The 20,938-nt window shown below is 36.6% G+C and overlaps 1 protein-coding gene across 1 annotated transcript in view; it reads right to left on the reverse strand.

Annotated features, from left to right (window-relative positions):
* cwf19l2 (CWF19 like 2, cell cycle control (S. pombe)) overlaps nucleotides 1–20,938 on the reverse strand; it is a 57,968-nt gene that overhangs the window by 30,632 nt on the left and 6,398 nt on the right. The window contains exons 10-11 of the mRNA XM_023351443.1: nucleotides 20,164–20,275; nucleotides 18,183–18,284 (exon numbers count right to left, since the gene is read on the reverse strand). Coding sequence (XP_023207211.1) covers nucleotides 18,183–18,284; nucleotides 20,164–20,275 — 214 coding nt within the window. The remainder of the gene's footprint in view (nucleotides 1–18,182; nucleotides 18,285–20,163; nucleotides 20,276–20,938) is intronic.

The raw sequence follows: 20,938 nt of genomic DNA on the forward strand, positions 1-20,938 counted from the left end.
CATTGGATTAGTGTGGCGACTTAATATGAAGCTTACGGTTTTTTTTCCAAATAAAAGCCTCAATAGCCCACTCGGGTTAGTGCACCGCCACAGGTAATATTAGCCTGCATTATCTTTTACTTAGCATTAGCCTTTTAGCTTAAATAAGCTATTAGCTATTTTTCTGATTTATTAGCCATGTCTACTATGCTGAATGGAGTAAGTCAATTATATAAAACATCCTAGTGATGCCCCACACACTACTGACATGTGGCATGTGGCCACATGCTACTGACATGTGGCATGTGGCCACATGCTACTGACATGTAGCAAATGCTAATGCTAACATTAGCATTTTGGCTAATTTTAGCTGATACACTTTATCATACTGAATGGTGCAATTCCATGTTAGTCAACATTCTTTTGATTCTCCACATGCCACTTTGGAATTTTTGAGCTAAGCTTAGCATTGATGCTAATGTCTAGCATCAGAACGCTGGGTCCAAACCGACGGGCACACTTTGGCAGGCCCCGGTTAAATTTCTTCAGGAATTTTCTAGTTATTCTTTATTTTTCTTCCGTAACCGTTAATGCGGCTCATACCGCTGGGTGCACACCTACAAATGAGGTATCAAAACGTGCAGAAAATTCACGCCATTGGAGCTATTATTTTTGGTGGGATTTGGGCTTAACGTGGCGACATAATTCGCAAAAAACTGCGAAAAAAACCCCATTATAACTCAATGGGAAAAATCCTAGAAATACCCTATTTTTGAGGATTTGCTGTGTCGTCACAAATTCACCTAGAAATGCCATTCAAATTTCATTTTGTAGATACGTCTGTGATCTCTTCGAAAGTGAAGACGGCTCGTCGATACCAGTTACGGTTTGTCCACAATTTGCCTCTAAGCGACCCAAAGTTTCTCATTTTTGCTCAAGTTAGAGTGCGTTTCTGGCTGCTTAGAGTGAGAGATGAAGACAACTTTTTCAACCCAAATCATTTTTGAAATCGCCATCACGCCCACAAATATCGCACGATTAGTATCAAAATCGGTCCTGAAATTGATACGCCTGTCTGCTCCGGTAAAATGTTTTCGAAATTTATCTAGACCGTACGGTTTTCTGTCACGGTGCTTCAGAGCAAAGTCATGCGACAGGATTTTCTGAGGCTGTCTGAGGCTCTCTCCCATGTATTTGAATAGAATTTCAGATCTGGGCACAACATTTCTTTCTCTCATCGCTGTAAATGCTCTGAGTGAGGTACAGATATGAATCTCGGGACTATCGCAGAAGACACATTGAACTGTCATACGCTGCAAACGCTTTTCGAATATGTATTACGGTTCCCGAACAAGAAGGATTTGTTTCCAATGCTTTTTTGTCAGTAAAATGTGTTTGCTCAAACACACAATTGTGTGTTTGAGAGCTCAGCGCTCAGAGCTCACACCTGCTGAGACCATTATTTACCATAGCAACGGAACTCAAGAGGCTATTGGCTGCTGATTTGGACTACAGATACGCATCGCTGTAGTTCTATCTATCCTCAGTTGAAACAGATCAGGACTGAGAACTGGCCTTTAGAACTACCTGCTGCTATGGGCTGTATATAACTGATTTAACTCAGTAACTGTTACACATGGGATTAGTTTGGAACTTTAAAATTAAGCATACTGAAAATTTCAAAATAAAAGCCTTGAATATTTTACATGACGTAATTGCTCTTTTTGGCCGTATATGACTTTTTCATCCAAAGCAATGTTACACATGGGATTAGTTTGGAATTTTAAAATGGAGCATAATAATAATTTCAAAATAAAAGCCTTGAATATTTTACATGACGTAATTGCTCTTATTGGCCGTATATGACTTTTTCATCCAAAGCAATGTTACACATGGGATTAGTTCGGAACTTTAAAATGGAGAATAATAATAATTTCAAAATAAAAGCCTTGAATATTTTTACATCAGGTAATTGCTGTTTTTGGCTTTATATGACTTTTTCATCCAAAGCACTGTTACACATGGGATTACTTTGGAACTTTAAAATGGAGAATAATAATAATTTCAAAATAAAAGCCTTGAATATTTTTACATCAGGTAATTGCTGTTTTTGGCTTTATATGACTTTTTCATCCAAAGCACTGTTACACATGGGATTACTTTGGAACTTTAAAATGGAGAATAATAATAATTTCAAAATAAAAGCCTTGAATATTTTTACATCAGGTAATTGCTGTTTTTGGCTTTATATGACTTTTTCATCCAAAGCACTGTTACACATGGGATTAGTTTGGAACTTTAAAATGGAGCATAATAATAATTTCAAAATAAAAGCCTTGAATATTTTTACATCAGGTAATTTCTCTTTTTGGCTTTATTTGACTTTTTCATCCAAAGCAATGTTACACATGGGATTAGTTCGGAACTTTAAAATGGAGCATAATAATAATTTCAAAATAAAAGCCTTGAATATTTTTACATCAGGTAATTGCGCTTTTTGGCTTTATGTGACTTTTTTATCCAAAGCACTGTTACACAATGGAATAGTTTGGCCCTCTGAAATGAAGCATACTGAAAATTTCAAAATAAAAGCCTTGAATATTTTTACGTCATGTAATTGCTCTTTTTGGCCGTATATGACTTTTTCATCCAAAGCACTGTTACACATGGGATTTGTTCGGAACTTTAAAATGGAGCATAATAATAATTTCAAAATAAAAGCCTTGAATATTTTTACATCAGGTAATTGCGCTTTTTGGCTTTATGTGACTTTTTCATCCAAAGCACTGTTACACATGGGATTAGTTCGGAACTTTAAAATGGAGCATAATAATAATTTCAAAATAAAAGCCTTGCATATTTTTACATCAGGTAATTGCGCTTTTTGGCTTTATGTGACTTTTTTATCCAAAGCACTGTTACACATGGGATTCGTTCGGAACTTTAAAATGGAGCATACTGAAAATTTCAAAATAAAAGCCTTGAGAATTTTTACATGAGATTATTGCTGTTTTGAGCACTATATAACTGATTTTATCCAATGACTGTTATTCATGGGATTAGGTTGGCCCTTTGAAATGAAGTTTAACAAAACTTCCAAAATAAAAGCCTCGACAAAAATTTTAAATCGTACCGAACGGTGCACGTCCGCCTCGCTTAACGTTCTTGCGGTTCTCCGCGTGCCACTGATTACGTCGCGGCGTTCTTTAGCGTCGACGCCGATTTGTGGCGCGACGACGCCGGGCCCGAACCCCACGGGCGCGCCTTGGCAGGCCCCGGCTAAATTTCTTCCGAAATTTTCTAGTTATTATTGGGGCCTGCCATGCAAAGCAATGGCAGGAACCTATTACTATTGTCGGAGAGAAGCGTCTCTTTATTATAATTCTTTATTTTTCTTCCGTAACCGTTAATGCGGCTCATACCGCTGGGTGCACACCTACAAATGAGGTATCAAAACGTGCAGAAAATTCACGCCATTGGAGCTATTATTTTTGGTGGGATTTGGGCTTAACGTGGCGACATAATTCGCAAAAAACTGCGAAAAAAACCCCATTATAACTCAATGGGAAAAATCCTAGAAATACCCTATTTTTGAGGATTTGCTGTGTCGTCACAAATTCACCTAGAAATGCCATTCAAATTTCATTTTGTAGATACGTCTGTGATCTCTTCGAAAGTGAAGACGGCTCGTCGATACCAGTTACGGTTTGTCCACAATTTGCCTCTAAGCGACCCAAAGTTTCTCATTTTTCTTCAAATTAGAGTGACAGCCCATCTCGGTTCATATCTGGGCACAACATTTCTTTCTCTCATCACTGTAAATGCTCTGAGTGAGGTACAGATATGAATCTCGGGACTATCGCAGAAGACACATTGAACTGTCATACGCTCGAAACGCTTTTCGAATATGTATTACGGTTCCCGAACAAGAAGGATTTGTTTCCAATGCTTTTTTTCAGTAAAGTGTGTTTGCTCAAACACACTTGTGTGTTTGAGAGCTCACAGCTCAGAGCTCACACCTGCTGAGACCATTATTTGCCATAGCAACGGAACTCAAGAGGCTATTGGCTGCTGATTTGGACTACGAATACGCATCACTGTAGTTCTATCTATCCTCAGTTGAAACAGATCAGGACTGAGAACTGGCCTTTAGAACTACTGCTGCTATGGGCTGTATATAACTGATTTAACTCAGTAACTGTTACACATGGGATTAGTTTGGAACTTTAAAATGGAGCATAATAATAATTTCAAAATAAAAGCCTTGAATAGTTTTACATCAGGTAATTGCTGTTTTTGGCTTTATTTGACGTTTTCATCCAAAGCACTGTTACACATGGGATTACTTTGGAACTTTAAAATGGAGAATAATAATAATTTCAAAATAAAAGCCTTGAATATTTTTACATCAGGTAATTGCTTTTTTTGGCCGTATATGACTTTTTCATCCAAAGCAATGTTACACATGGGATTAGTTTGGAACTTTAAAATGGAGAATAATAATTTCAAAATAAAAGCCTTGAATATTTTTACATCAGGTAATTGCTGTTTTTGGCTTTATTTGACGTTTTCATCCAAAGCACTGTTACACATGGGATTACTTTGGAACTTTAAAATGGAGAATAATAATAATTTCAAAATAAAAGCCTTGAATATTTTTACATCAGGTAATTGCTTTTTTTGGCCGTATATGACTTTTTCATCCAAAGCAATGTTACACATGGGATTAGTTTGGAACTTTAAAATGGAGAATAATAATTTCAAAATAAAAGCCTTGAATATTTTTACATCAGGTAATTGCTGTTTTTGGCTTTATTTGACGTTTTCATCCAAAGCACTGTTACACATGGGATTACTTTGGAACTTTAAAATGGAGAATAATAATAATTTCAAAATAAAAGCCTTGAATAGTTTTACATCAGGTAATTGCTGTTTTTGGCTTTATTTGACGTTTTCATCCAAAGCACTGTTACACATGGGATTACTTTGGAACTTTAAAATGGAGAATAATAATAATTTCAAAATAAAAGCCTTGAATATTTTTACATCAGGTAATTGCTTTTTTTGGCTTTATTTGACGTTTTCATCCAAAGCACTGTTACACATGGGATTACTTTGGAACTTTAAAATGGAGCATAATAATAATTTCAAAATAAAAGCCTTGAATAGTTTTACATCAGGTAATTGCTGTTTTTGGCTTTATTTGACGTTTTCATCCAAAGCACTGTTACACATTGGATTACTTTGGAACTTTAAAATGGAGAATAATAATAATTTCAAAATAAAAGCCTTGAATATTTTTACATCAGGTAATTGCTGTTTTTGGCTTTATGTGACTTTTTCATCCAAAGCACTGTTACACGTGGTATTAGTTTGGCCCTTTAAAATGAAGCTTAACAAAAATTTCAAAATAAAAGCCTTGAATATTTTTACATGACGTAATTGCTCTTTTTGGCTTTATTTGACTTTTTCATCCACAGCACTCTTACACGTGGTATTAGTTCAGAACTTTAAAATGAAGCATACTGAAAATTTCAAAATAAAAGCCTTGAATATTTTACATGAAGTAATTGCTCTTTTTGGCCGTATATGACTTTTTCATCCAAAGCAATGTTACACATGGGATTAGTTCGGAACTTTAAAATGGAGCATAATAATAATTTCAAAATAAAAGCCTTGAATGTTGTTACATCAGGTAATTGCTGTTTTTGGCTTTATGTGACTTTTTCATCCAAAGCAATGTTACACGTGGTATTAGTTCGGAACTTTAAAATGGAGCATAATAATAATTTCAAAATAAAAGCCTTGAATATTTTTACATCATGCAATTGCTGTTTTTGTCTTTGTATGACTTTTTCATCCAAAGCACTGTTACACATGTGATTAGTTCGTAACTTTAAAATTAAGCATAATAATAATTTCAAAATAAAAACCTTGAATATTTTTACATCATGTAATTGCTGTTTTCAGCATTATATAACTATTTTAACCCAAGGACTATTACGCATGGGATTAGTTTGGCCCTTTGAAATGAAGTTTAACAAAACTTCCAAAATAAAAGCCTTGAGAAAATTTTAAATCGTACCGAATGGTGCATGTCCGCCTCGCTTAACGTTCTTGCGGTTCTCCGCGTGCCACTGGTCACGTCGCGGCGTTCTTTAGCGTCGACGCCGACTTGTGGCGTGACGACGCCGGGCCCAAAACCCCACGGGCGCGCCTTGGCAGGCCCCGGCTAAATTTCTTCCGAAATTTTCTAGTTGGGGCCTGCCATGCAAAGCAATGGCAGGAACCTATTACTATTGTCGGAGAGAAGCGTCTCTTTAAGTATTATTGGGGCCTGCCATGCAAAGCAATGGCAGGAACCTATTGCTATTCTCCCAAGAAAAGTTTCTTTATTATTATTATTCTTTATTTTTCATCCGTAACCGTTAATGCGGCTCATACCGCTGCGTGCACACCTACAAAAGAGGTATCAAAACGTGCAGAAAATTCACGCCATTCCAGCTATTACTTTTGGTGGGATTCGGGATTAACATGGCGACATAATTCGCAAAAAACTACGAAAAAAACCCCATTATAACTCAATGGGAAAAATCCTAGAAATACCCTATTTTTGAGGATTTGCTGTGTCGTCACAAATTCACCTAGAAATGCCATTCAAATTTCATTTTGTAGATACGTCTGTGATCTCTTCGAAAGTGAAGACGGCTCGTCGATACCAGTTATGGTTTGTCCACAATTTGCCTCTAAGCGACCCAAAGTTTCTCATTTTTGCTCATATTAGAGTGACAGCCGACCTCGGTTCATATCTGGGCACAACATTTCTTTCTCTCATCACTGTAAATGCTCTGAGTGAGGTACAGATATGAATCTCGGGACTATCGCAGAAGACACATTGAACTGTCATACGCTTAAAACGCTTTTCGAATATGTATTACGGTTCCCGAACAAGAAGGATTTGTTTCCAATGCTTTTTTTCAGTAAAGTGTGTTTGCTCAAACACACTTGTGTGTTTGAGAGCTCACAGCTCAGAGCTCACACCTGCTGAGACCATTATTTGCCATAGCAACGGAACTCAAGAGGCTATTGGCTGCTGGTTAGGACTACGAATACGCATCGTTGTAGTTCTATCTATCCTCAGTTGAAACAGATCAGGACTGAGAACTGGCCTTTACAACTACTTGCTGCTTTGGGCTGTATATAACTGATTTAACTCAGTAACTGTTACACATGGGATTAGTTTTACACTTTAAAATTAAGCATATTGAAAATTTCACAATAAAAGCCCTGAATATTTTTACATGACGTAATTGCTCTTTTTTGGCTTTATTTGACTTTTTCATCCAAAGCACTGTTACACATGGTATTAGTTTGGCCCTTTAAAATGAAGCTTAACAAAAATTTCAAAATAAAAGCCTTGAATATTTTTACATCAGCTACTTGTGTTTTGAGCATTATATAACTATTTTAACCGAAGGACTATTACGCATGGGATTAGTTTGGCCCTTTGAAATGAAGCATCCTGCAAATTTCAAAATAAAAGCCTTGAATATTTTTACATGACGTAATTGCTCTTTTTGGCTTTATTTGACTTTTTCATCCAAAGCACTGTTACACATGGTATTAGTTTGGCCCTTTGAAATGAATATTAACAAAAATTTCAAAATTAAAGCCTTGAATATTTTTACATCATGTAATTGCTCTTTTTGGCTTTATTTGACTTTTTCATCCAAAGCACTGTTACACGTGGTATTAGTTTGGCCCTTTGAAATGAAGCTTAACAAAAGTTTCAAAATAAAAGCCTTGAATATTTTTACATGACGTAATTGCTCTTTTTGGCTTTATTTGACTTTTTCATCCAAAGCACTCTTACACGTGGTATTAGTTCAGAACTTTAAAATGAAGCATACTGAAAATTTCAAAATAAAAGCCTTGAATATTTTACATGAAGTAATTGCTCTTTTTGGCCGTATATGACTTTTTCATCCAAAGCAATGTTACACATGGGATTAGTTCGGAACTTTAAAATGGAGCATAATAATAATTTCAAAATAAAAGCCTTGAATATTTTTACATCAGGTAATTGCTGTTTTTGGCTTTATTTGACGTTTTCATCCAAAGCACTGTTACACATGGGATTACTTTGGAACTTTGAAATGAAGCATACTGAAAATTTCAAAATAAAAGCCTTGAATATTTTTACATCAGGTAATTGCTGTTTTTGGCTTTATATGACTTTTTCATCCAAAGCACTGTTACACATGGGATTAGTTTGGAACTTTAAAATGGAGCATAATAATAATTTCAAAATAAAAGCCTTGAATATTTTTACATCAGGTAATTGCTCTTTTTGGCTTTATTTGACTTTTTCATCCAAAGCACTGTTACACGTGGTATTAGTTTGGCCCTTTGAAATGAAGCATTCTGAAAATTTCAAAATAAAAGCCTTGAATAATTTTACATGACGTAATTGCTCTTTTTGGCTTTATTTGACTTTTTCATCCAAAGCACTGTTACACGTGGTATTAGTTTGGCCCTTTGAAATGAAGCATACTGAAAATTTCAAAATAAAAGCCTTGAATATTTTTACATCAGCTACTTGTGTTTTGAGCATTATATAACTATTTTAACCCAAGGACTATTACGCATGGGATTAGTTTGGCCCTTTGAAATGAAGGTTAACAAAACTTCCAAAATAAAAGCCTTGACAACATTTTAAATCGTACCGAACGGTGCACGTCCGCCTCGCTTAACGTTCTTGCGGTTCTCCGCGTGCCACTGATCACGTCGCGGCGTCCTTTGGCGTCGACGCCGATTTGTGGCGCGACGACGCCGGGCCCATGCCCGACGGGCGCGCCTTGGCAGGCCCCGGCTAAATTTCTTCCGAAATTTTCTAGTTCTTTATTTTTCTTCCGTAACCGTTAATGCGGCTCATACCGCTGGGTGCACACCTACAAATGAGGTATCAAAACGTGCAGAAAATTCACGCCATTGGAGCTATTATTTTTGGTGGGATTTGGGCTTAACGTGGCGACATAATTCGCAAAAAACTGCGAAAAAAACCCCATTATAACTCAATGGGAAAAATCCTAGAAATACCCTATTTTTGAGGATTTGCTGTGTCGTCACAAATTCACCTAGAAATGCCATTCAAATTTCATTTTGTAGATACGTCTGTGATCTCTTCGAAAGTGAAGACGGCTCGTCGATACCAGTTACGGTTTGTCCACAATTTGCCTCTAAGCGACCCAAAGTTTCTCATTTTTGCTCAAGTTAGAGTGCGTTTCTGGCTGCTTAGAGTGAGAGATGAAGACAACTTTTTCAACCCAAATCATTTTTGAAATCGCCATCACGCCCACAAATATCGCACGATTAGTATCAAAATCGGTCCTGACATTGATACGCCTGTCTGCTCCGGTAAAATGTTTTCGAAATTTATCTAGACCGTACGGTTTTCTGTCACGGTGCTTCAGAGCAAAGTCATGCGACAGGATTTTCTGAGGCTGTCTGAGGCTCTCTCCCATGTATTTGAATAGAATTTCAGATCTGGGCACAACATTTCTTTCTCTCATCGCTGTAAATGCTCTGAGTGAGGTACAGATATGAATCTCGGGACTATCGCAGAAGACACATTGAACTGTCATACGCTGCAAACGCTTTTCGAATATGTATTACGGTTCCCGAACAAGAAGGATTTGTTTCCAATGCTTTTTTGTCAGTAAAATGTGTTTGCTCAAACACACAATTGTGTGTTTGAGAGCTCAGCGCTCAGAGCTCACACCTGCTGAGACCATTATTTGCCATAGCAACGGAACTCAAGAGGCTATTGGCTGCTGATTTGGACTACAGATACGCATCGCTGTAGTTCTATCTATCCTCAGTTGAAACAGATCAGGACTGAGAACTGGCCTTTAGAACTACCTGCTGCTATGGGCTGTATATAACTGATTTAACTCAGTAACTGTTACACATGGCATTAGTTTGGAACTTTAAAATTAAGCATACTGAAAATTTCAAAATAAAAGCCTTGAATATTTTACATGACGTAATTGCTCTTTTTGGCCGTATATGACTTTTTCATCCAAAGCAATGTTACACATGGGATTAGTTTGGAACTTTAAAATGGAGCATAATAATAATTTCAAAATAAAAGCCTTGAATATTTTACATGACGTAATTGCTCTTATTGGCCGTATATGACTTTTTCATCCAAAGCAATGTTACACATGGGATTAGTTCGGAACTTTAAAATGGAGCATAATAATAATTTCAAAATAAAAGCCTTGAATATTTTACATGACGTAATTGCTCTTATTGGCCGTATATGACTTTTTCATCCAAAGCAATGTTACACATGGGATTAGTTCGGAACTTTAAAATGGAGCATAATAATAATTTCAAAATAAAAGCCTTGAATATTTTTACATAATGTAATTGCTTTTTTTGGCCGTATATGACGTTTTCATCCAAAGCACTGTTACACATGGGATTAGTTTTGAACTTTAAAATGAAGCTTAACAAAAATTTCAAAATAAAAGCCTTGAATATTTTTACATCATGTAATTGCTCTTTTGAGCTTTATTTGACTTTTTCATCCAAAGCAATGTTACACATGGGATTAGTTCGGAACTTTAAAATGGAGCATAATAATAATTTCAAAATAAAAGCCTTGAATATTTTTACATCAGGTAATTGCTGTTTTTGGCTTTATTTGACGTTTTCATCCAAAGCACTGTTACACATGGGATTACTTTGGAACTTTAAAATGGAGAATAATAATTTCAAAATAAAAGCCTTGAATATTTTCACATCAGGTAATTGCTTTTTTTGGCCGTAAATGACTTTTTCATCCAAAGCAATGTTACACATGGGATTAGTTTGGAACTTTAAAATGGAGAATAATAATTTCAAAATAAAAGCCTTGAATATTTTTACATCAGGTAATTGCTGTTTTTGGCTTTATTTGACGTTTTCATCCAAATCACTGTTACACATGGGATTACTTTGGAACTTTAAAATGGAGAATAATAATAATTTCAAAATAAAAGCCTTGAATATTTTTACATCAGGTAATTGCTTTTTTTGGCCGTATATGACTTTTTCATCCAAAGCAATGTTACACATGGGATTAGTTTGGAACTTTAAAATGGAGAATAATAATTTCAAAATAAAAGCCTTGAATATTTTTACATCAGGTAATTGCTGTTTTTGGCTTTATTTGACATTTTCATCCAAAGCACTGTTACACATGGGATTACTTTGGAACTTTAAAATGGAGAATAATAATAATTTCAAAATAAAAGCCTTGAATATTTTTACATCAGGTAATTGCTGTTTTTGGCTTTATATGACTTTTTCATCCAAAGCACTGTTACACATGGGATTAGTTTGGCCCTTTGAAATGAAGCATACTGAAAATTTCAAAATAAAAGCCTTGAATATTTTTACATCAGCTACTTGTGTTTTGAGCATTATATAACTATTTTAACCCAAGGACTATTACGCATGGGATTAGTTTGGCCCTTTGAAATGAAGTTTAACAAAACTTCCAAAATAAAAGCCTCGACAACATTTTAAATCGTACCGAACGGTGCACGTCCGCCTCGCTTAACGTTCTTGCGGTTCTCCGCGTGCCACTGCTTACGTCGCGGCGTTCTTTGGCGTCGACGCCGATTTGTGGCGCGACGACGCCGGGCCCGAACCCCACGGCCGCGCCTTGGCAGGCCCCGGCTAAATTTCTTCCGAATTTTCTAGTTATTCTTTATTTTTCATCCGTAACCGTTAATGCGGCTCATACCGCTGCGTGCACACCTACAAAAGAGGTATCAAAACGTGCAGAAAATTCACGCCATTCCAGCTATTACTTTTGGTGGGATTCGGGATTAACATGGCGACATAATTCGCAAAAAACTACGAAAAAAACCCCATTATAACTCAATGGGAAAAATCCTAGAAATACCCTATTTTTGAGGATTTGCTGTGTCGTCACAAATTCACCTAGAAATGCCATTCAAATTTCATTTTGTAGATACGTCTGTGATCTCTTCGAAAGTGAAGACGGCTCGTCGATACCAGTTATGGTTTGTCCACAATTTGCCTCTAAGCGACCCAAAGTTTCTCATTTTTGCTCATATTAGAGTGACAGCCGACCTCGGTTCATATCTGGGCACAACATTTCTTTCTCTCATCACTGTAAATGCTCTGAGTGAGGTACAGATATGAATCTCGGGACTATCGCAGAAGACACATTGAACTGTCATACGCTTAAAACGCTTTTCGAATATGTATTACGGTTCCCGAACAAGAAGGATTTGTTTCCAATGCTTTTTTTCAGTAAAGTGTGTTTGCTCAAACACACTTGTGTGTTTGAGAGCTCACAGCTCAGAGCTCACACCTGCTGAGACCATTATTTGCCATAGCAACGGAACTCAAGAGGCTATTGGCTGCTGGTTAGGACTACGAATACGCATCGTTGTAGTTCTATCTATCCTCAGTTGAAACAGATCAGGACTGAGAACTGGCCTTTACAACTACTTGCTGCTTTGGGCTGTATATAACTGATTTAACTCAGTAACTGTTACACATGGGATTAGTTTTACACTTTAAAATTAAGCATATTGAAAATTTCACAATAAAAGCCCTGAATATTTTTACATGACGTAATTGCTCTTTTTTGGCTTTATTTGACTTTTTCATCCAAAGCACTGTTACACATGGTATTAGTTTGGCCCTTTAAAATGAAGCTTAACAAAAATTTCAAAATAAAAGCCTTGAATATTTTTACATCAGCTACTTGTGTTTTGAGCATTATATAACTATTTTAACCGAAGGACTATTACGCATGGGATTAGTTTGGCCCTTTGAAATGAAGCATCCTGCAAATTTCAAAATAAAAGCCTTGAATATTTTTACATGACGTAATTGCTCTTTTTGGCTTTATTTGACTTTTTCATCCAAAGCACTGTTACACATGGTATTAGTTTGGCCCTTTGAAATGAATATTAACAAAAATTTCAAAATTAAAGCCTTGAATATTTTTACATCATGTAATTGCTCTTTTTGGCTTTATTTGACTTTTTCATCCAAAGCACTGTTACACGTGGTATTAGTTTGGCCCTTTGAAATGAAGCTTAACAAAAGTTTCAAAATAAAAGCCTTGAATATTTTTACATGACGTAATTGCTCTTTTTGGCTTTATTTGACTTTTTCATCCAAAGCACTCTTACACGTGGTATTAGTTCAGAACTTTAAAATGAAGCATACTGAAAATTTCAAAATAAAAGCCTTGAATATTTTACATGAAGTAATTGCTCTTTTTGGCCGTATATGACTTTTTCATCCAAAGCAATGTTACACATGGGATTAGTTCGGAACTTTAAAATGGAGCATAATAATAATTTCAAAATAAAAGCCTTGAATATTTTTACATCAGGTAATTGCTGTTTTTGGCTTTATTTGACGTTTTCATCCAAAGCACTGTTACACATGGGATTACTTTGGAACTTTGAAATGAAGCATACTGAAAATTTCAAAATAAAAGCCTTGAATATTTTTACATCAGGTAATTGCTGTTTTTGGCTTTATATGACTTTTTCATCCAAAGCACTGTTACACATGGGATTAGTTTGGAACTTTAAAATGGAGCATAATAATAATTTCAAAATAAAAGCCTTGAATATTTTTACATCAGGTAATTGCTCTTTTTGGCTTTATTTGACTTTTTCATCCAAAGCACTGTTACACGTGGTATTAGTTTGGCCCTTTGAAATGAAGCATTCTGAAAATTTCAAAATAAAAGCCTTGAATAATTTTACATGACGTAATTGCTCTTTTTGGCTTTATTTGACTTTTTCATCCAAAGCACTGTTACACGTGGTATTAGTTTGGCCCTTTGAAATGAAGCATACTGAAAATTTCAAAATAAAAGCCTTGAATATTTTTACATCAGCTACTTGTGTTTTGAGCATTATATAACTATTTTAACCCAAGGACTATTACGCATGGGATTAGTTTGGCCCTTTGAAATGAAGGTTAACAAAACTTCCAAAATAAAAGCCTTGACAACATTTTAAATCGTACCGAACGGTGCACGTCCGCCTCGCTTAACGTTCTTGCGGTTCTCCGCGTGCCACTGATCACGTCGCGGCGTCCTTTGGCGTCGACGCCGATTTGTGGCGCGACGACGCCGGGCCCATGCCCGACGGGCGCGCCTTGGCAGGCCCCGGCTAAATTTCTTCCGAAATTTTCTAGTTGTCATTGCACTGTCACAAGTACAAGCAACGAGATGTAAAGGTGTGATGTGGCAAATTAAAGATAAATAATTACGTAAATGTTGATTACTGCTAAATATTTATAAAGTGCTAGCCAATAATGTTAAAGACAAGAAAAAGGGAAAATCAAACATTTTTCAGTCTCAGTGTTTGTTCTTTCTGAACTTTTCCAGATTTGGAAAATGGTTAAGTAAAATTTGAAAATACATGCTTTTTTGTCAACTTGTCAGACTTTGCCCAATGAGAGAAGGGTGAGAGATGGCAATGGATATCTGCCAGAATTTCAGGATGTGTGAAGTTTGAATGACTTTAAGAACATGCATACCCAGAAAAACACACATTTCTAAACTTTTCAAACACATTCAACCAGGGTCAAAGTAGTCTAAAATTGTTACAAAATAACTGGAATTAATCTTCTATAAATGTTTTCTGTTTATTTAAGTCGGAAAAAATGTGACTTGTAAAAGAACGTGAGCCTAACTTACCCTCCTTAGTTAAGATGTTCACATTCTGATCTAATTTAAGCTTCACTATGAATATAAGTCTGAAACAAAAATAAATGATTTTAAGTTTTAAAGAAATCTGGTTCAAAAGCGTGAAATGATTTATGCTTGATTTGTAAAAGAAACACATTTACAGCCTTTCTCTGTCTCTCAAACATTCTTCCCTTTGATGGAAGCTGCAAATCAGAAGAAAAACGGGCTTATGTAACAGCAGTTGGTCGGGTAAAAAGTGCATGGAGCAAACGGATAGATGCGTAAAAGAGAGGTGAGAGTAGCAAAGTATGGGAGGTTGTCTCATAAAAATAAAGCTGTAGTGTCATAAAAAAAAAGGCACAAAAAAAAATTTTCTGTACTTCAGTCAGACCTTTAAAGGATAAAAGTATTCAGGAAAAACAATAAATATAAAAGAGCAGAAAAAAAGAGTTAGACATTGAGCACTGAAGATGAGCCAAAAGGCCTCCAAAATAAGTCACAAATGTTAAGTTTTAAAATGAACACAAATCAATGGACCTCCAGGCTGGACTGAACAAATACTTCTCAGCTAATAGGGAAACCAAAGCCAAAGAATTATGACATGTCAAGTGAAAAGGTCTTTACATTAGACCTTTTGACTGGGAGAGAAAGATTATTGACCTCCAGCTGTAAATGAGATTCTTACTTTAAATATAAAGGTCTAATAACATTATTATGATTTTTCTGTGTTTAGAAACATTTCTCGAGTCTCCTGGCAAAGTGCTCCATTTTCTCTGCTCTTTTAAAGAGCCCACCACACTTATTGGCACCCCTAGTGAAGACATGCCCAAGAAGCTTTAGAAACAAATTTAGATTTTATTAGCAAAGATCTCACACTGAAATTTTTATCACCCTTCTACCAACTGTGGCAACTGAACAGAACTGAGTCCTTCCCTGTAACATTTCACATAGCTGGAGAACACGGAGAGGGATCTCTCCCACACAGACATGCACAGGTTTTTAAAAAGGGGTTTTAGTAGGCTGGGAGGGAAAAGGTACAGGTTGTGTCATGTGAATGGCTTGTGTTGATTTGGCCGGATCTTTTAGAACATTATCAAAGGTTTTTAGGAGATCCAATTTCTGTTTTCTATCAGAGGGCACTAGATCTCTATTTTTATTGCTGTGGTGGTTTAAAGTGCCTATGATAACATTTAGTCTTGTAAGGGTCCCAGAGATTTTGGAAGACAAACACAGCATCACAGATCATCCAAAGTTCTTTGTAGTGGCTATGTGGTTTAATATTCACCCTCTCTTTCAACCTAAACATTGGAACGCTTCTGAAACTCTTGGACTAATCTGAGCAAAGCATAAAGTTCCAGTAAAAGCCTCAATAGCAGCAACAATCAAATGCTTATGTTCATGATAGCAGTAAAGAAATTGATGTTTCCTGTCAACTCCCAAATAACTCACTGTAGATTCTGCCTGGTTCTCAATGTGAGCCCTTCCTTGTACTTGTGAAACATCACTGATGGTGTCACAAGTGCTGTTACAATTCTTCAATCAATTGCATAATTTTAAAGCTGCTCATCATCTAATATTATTTGTTAAGACACAAACAATTTCTAAGAAAATAGTCTTATATTCCTTTTCATTTTTTAGTAGATAACCATGCTTTACTGGTAACAATTTGGGAAAATTAACAGAGTGGTAAACCATCATTATTTACTTAGTAAAGCTTTTATAAATCAATAATGCAAACTATAGTCCATCATTTTAAAGGTTTTCTACTCTGTATTAACATTTCTTCCTAATTATGTATATTCGATGTCGATCAAATTAACTACTTATTTTATTTGACTTTCTATTGTAAATGTGAAAATAATCCCATGCGAGAGTAAAACTGGACCATTTATTGAAACTTTGTCACAGATCTTAGCTGAGCGGCGACATCATCAAGTACGCTCCGCTCCAATTGCCGAACTACAGACCTGTGTCCTTGTGCTCGGTAAGAATGGACCTTCAACTGCAGCCAAGTACACAAGAAGATATTTGCGTACTTGAATATTGAGAATCACCCATTGTCTAATGGTTGTTATAGAAACCAGTGACCCTAAAAGGCTTCATCCAGCCTTTTTTGTGACAGTTCCAGTTGCTTTAAACTTTCTAAAAAACATATATCTTACGATTTTATTTATGTTTAGCTATCACTGTGACAGTGGGTTTGGGAAAGTTTACAGTCAAACCCAGAAATTTGAAGAAATAATTTTTTTTTGTCCTCCCTCTGTGACATTAAATGACAATTAACATTTTTAGGCCAGTTAGGATTGCCAACATTATTTTTATTTGCTAAATTCCAGAAAAATGCAAGAAATTAAAAATTAATTTAAGTCAATTAAGAAACTATTTTCTGTTTACTTTTCAAAGTCAGAAGTTTACATAAATTTTGTTAACAACAGCCCTTTAAAGCACACGACATTGGCAAAACAGTTTGGGTATTAATCCACAAGCTACAGAAACTCTTTAAAACTATAATTCTTAAAGTAGGATTTACAAAACCTAGCTAAATTTATTTCATATGAAACTATAAATTTATTTCATAATCTTTATTGTTTTCTGGGTTGGGAATATTCTACAGTAATGAGAGTATTTTATTTTATTTTTAAATATGACGTCTCAATAATTGTGTCGGAAACGGTCTAAGTGATGTCTGTCTAAAAAGATGTCATGCTACTGCTTCTCAATTTTTCCTTTAAAAAACACATTAAAATGAGGACACTCAACATTAGGAAGGCCCTGGTGAAAAATAAAGGGCATTTGCTGATCATTAGGGGTTCACTGAAGTGCTCAATAAAAGCAGTTTCAACCCAGACAGAAAAACAAGAGACCAAACTCACTTCAAACGGACTCCCTTTTAGAAGCAGACAGACATTAGAGTGGAGAGTTTAGTTATGTTTGAAGCAAAACCTGTGTGTCAGGCTCATATCTTAACAGCATGCTGAATGTGATTGATGTGGCAGTTTGTAGCTCTCTTTGGATCTGAGGTTTAAAACAAATATAGGTTTAAGGCTTTCAGATTCGCATTCAGACTTTTAGCGGTAGTAAAAGATAAATCTGTGAGTGATGAGAAAGCTTATTTGTTGCCTGTGTGCCTGTCTACGTGGTTGGATAGGAGTCGGTTTTTCGAAGTGTCTGCACATACGTGAGTGTTAGCTGATAACTGCACTCTGCTGGAAACAGAGTATCGTTATCAGCACAAGAAGCAAAAGCTCTCAGGAACAGCTTGCATTCAGAAATAATAAGAAAGAATAGAACACGTTTAAAAGAAATATGTCCTGTCTTTTATTTTACCCTTTTCGCGCATTCAGTCATTGTCTCTATCGGTGGAAAGTTTTGCTTATCATGTTTTCTAATTCACAGCAGACCCATAAACACTGCAGCCGAAGTGAGTAAAAGGAGTCGCTAAGGGAGATTTACCAACCTGCTTCGACTTAGCTGCTTCATGTTCCTTCTTTCTGACAGCATTAATCTCCTTTGCTTTTTGAGCTGCTTCCAGCTGTGACTTCAGCTTCTCAACCATAGCCTGAAAACACACAAATCAAACATAACAATGTGACCGCATACCAAATAGTGAGCAAGTCACTGTATCATGGAGTGAACTACTATAGGGCTGCGGTGGCATCAGTCCAGTCCAGCCCTCTTCATATTGGACTAGAACCACATTGTGACATCAAAAGCAACACAGAACAACACATGTGACGGGTCGTATCAGAATCCCAACTGTTTGAGCATCCATAAAATATCCTTGAAGCTTTTGGCATTGCAACAATTACATTCCGGCTCGCGCATTGGGTCTAACAGGCAACTGTAACAAACAATCCACAAACTCAAGGAAAAGAGAAAAATAAATCCTAAAGGCGCAAAGTTTGGGCCTCTGAGGCAGACATAGCACAAAGATCTGCTGCAATCCCCAAACATAACAGATCCCATCTGCACACATCTCCAAATTATACATATAGGCTGATTGCTGGGAGACCAAGGGAAGCTTTATTTAGACTGCCGTTCTTCTATTTGCTACTCTGTCCAAAACAGAGTGTTGAGGAAGGCTGCAGGTGAAGAGAATGAAACTCTGATAAGGTGTAGAAAATAACTTTATGATACTTGCTGCTCAACCCAGTCCTTGAAGCCAACACGTGACAAGCTGGCTCAGTGATAATAGTTTGGAATATGGCATGTCATACCAAGCACACATGTCTTCAAACGGTCATGGGAATCCTGGACATGGTACGGTTGGTCCTCCCTCAATGTGAAGGCTGACTGAACAGGGTCACCTGAAGACCACTGTTGTGCTCCTTGAACCGTTTGTTTAACAAGAAGCAACAGTGATGCTAGAAATAAAGAGGGGCAATTAGATGTGCACCAATAAATCAGCCAGCTGACAAATCGTCTCCAGTTTCCTTAATTTCGGAGATAAGTGATTGGTCAATACTTCCTATTCCACTAATCTTATCTACCTCAGTAAAGGTCTAAAACTCAACCACTGTACTCTTCTGCTGTTAAGCGAGAGAGATATGACTGATACATCCACCCACTAGGTAATGTCTGCCCATTCTCTGCTAACCACAGTCACCCCAATGTGGCCAATCAGTGATTTTCTTGCTTTATTTAGCAACATTTCAGAGAAAAAAATAAGAATGCCAGGTTTTTTAAAGATCGGTAATCAGCGATCAGCCAGAGAACTGCAATCAGTGCATCTCTAATTATCAGACTAAAAGAGGCGACTACCATCAGTGGATGTAGGATCCAAAATTTCTCAACAGAACAGTAAGAATTCCCCATAGAGCATTCTCAGACCAGGTTTTTGCCTACAAGGATAAAAAGTTTTTCATATACTTTGGTGCACTCTAAAAAAAAAAACAGCTAACCTTCCAGGACTTGTACAGATCTAAGGTCAGGAAAAGGTCAGCAAACATCTCTGCAGACCACACACATCCTGGACACAATCTGTTTAGACCTTTACCCGCTACAGAGAACAATTTGCTTAAACCAGCTGCTATAGAGACAATTTCTTTCCCCAGACTGTCTCTGTGATGAACAGCCAGCAGTCGTCTCTTAAACAAAATAGGTGTATTTACACTGTCACATTTGCACATTTTCCCATTTTTTATTTCTAAAAAATAGATATCTTTACATACTGTTCTTTATTTTATTTATTTGTAGCTTATATATTTATGCTTTATGTCTGCACTTTGAAAATCAAAGTGAAATCCCTTGTTTATGCTCGCAATCTTATCCAAAAAAACTTTGTCTGATTCTTTTTAACTAGGAGAGAAAACAAATTGAGAATACAGATAAAATAGAGAGATTATGAACACTTGAAACAACTGTGGCACAGCTTGTTCTCCATTAAAGCTCTTCTAGTGTTGCAGTGACCAACATCAATAAAACATTTTAAAACTCACCGTATTTCCCATGATCTCTGCCTTTATCAGCTTTGACCCCAGTTTGTTCATCTCTTCCTCTGACAGCAGTGGAATCTCTTCTTCTGCCTCCTCCTCACTATCATTCTCAGTCCTATGGAAACCGATTGAAAAGGAGGTCAAAGGGCACAAAGAGATAAAAAATAACATTGGATTACACATCTGCCTTGCTGACTCAGAAACATCCCCCCCCCCCCTCCCCCGCCCAATAGTCTTCCATTCTCAAAATTGTTTTTGTGAACTTTTTAATTTAACAGTTTAGTTGTTTGCTTCTTCTCCCACTGTATATCTGATCTGATCCATTTGAGTTGTCGGGCCCCTCCAGCGATAATAAGAGCCTTGCCTGGGAAGCGTCGTTCTACGCTATTACACCCCTCACAGGATCATTTCCGTCTGCTCCCACCATATAGGCTCATTTCATGCTGCAGGGGGTTCTGACTGCCCGTTTACCAAAACAACTTAGTCTAATGAGGCGAAACGTAGAAGGTTTTACAAAGCAGTGACACTCCGACATCTGGCCCACATGTAAGACCAGAACACCATGAAAACCTGAATCATTACTTTTTATTTTTAGGTTGTGTGTTTTTTGCTTTGAAATGTTATTTTCATTCTTATTGTTACCTTTAAAAGGTCTGTAAGCCAGCACTGCGATCATCTAAGAAAGCTGAAATCTGTGAGCAGCAGAGCATTTTTGCGTTTGGGGAGTCAATGACCATTTACTTTTGCAAAAGAACTCAATGAAATAGATGAGTTTACC

Source organism: Xiphophorus maculatus, chromosome 18 (genome assembly GCF_002775205.1).
Source record: "Xiphophorus maculatus strain JP 163 A chromosome 18, X_maculatus-5.0-male, whole genome shotgun sequence".
NCBI classification, from domain to species: domain Eukaryota; kingdom Metazoa; phylum Chordata; class Actinopteri; order Cyprinodontiformes; family Poeciliidae; genus Xiphophorus; species Xiphophorus maculatus.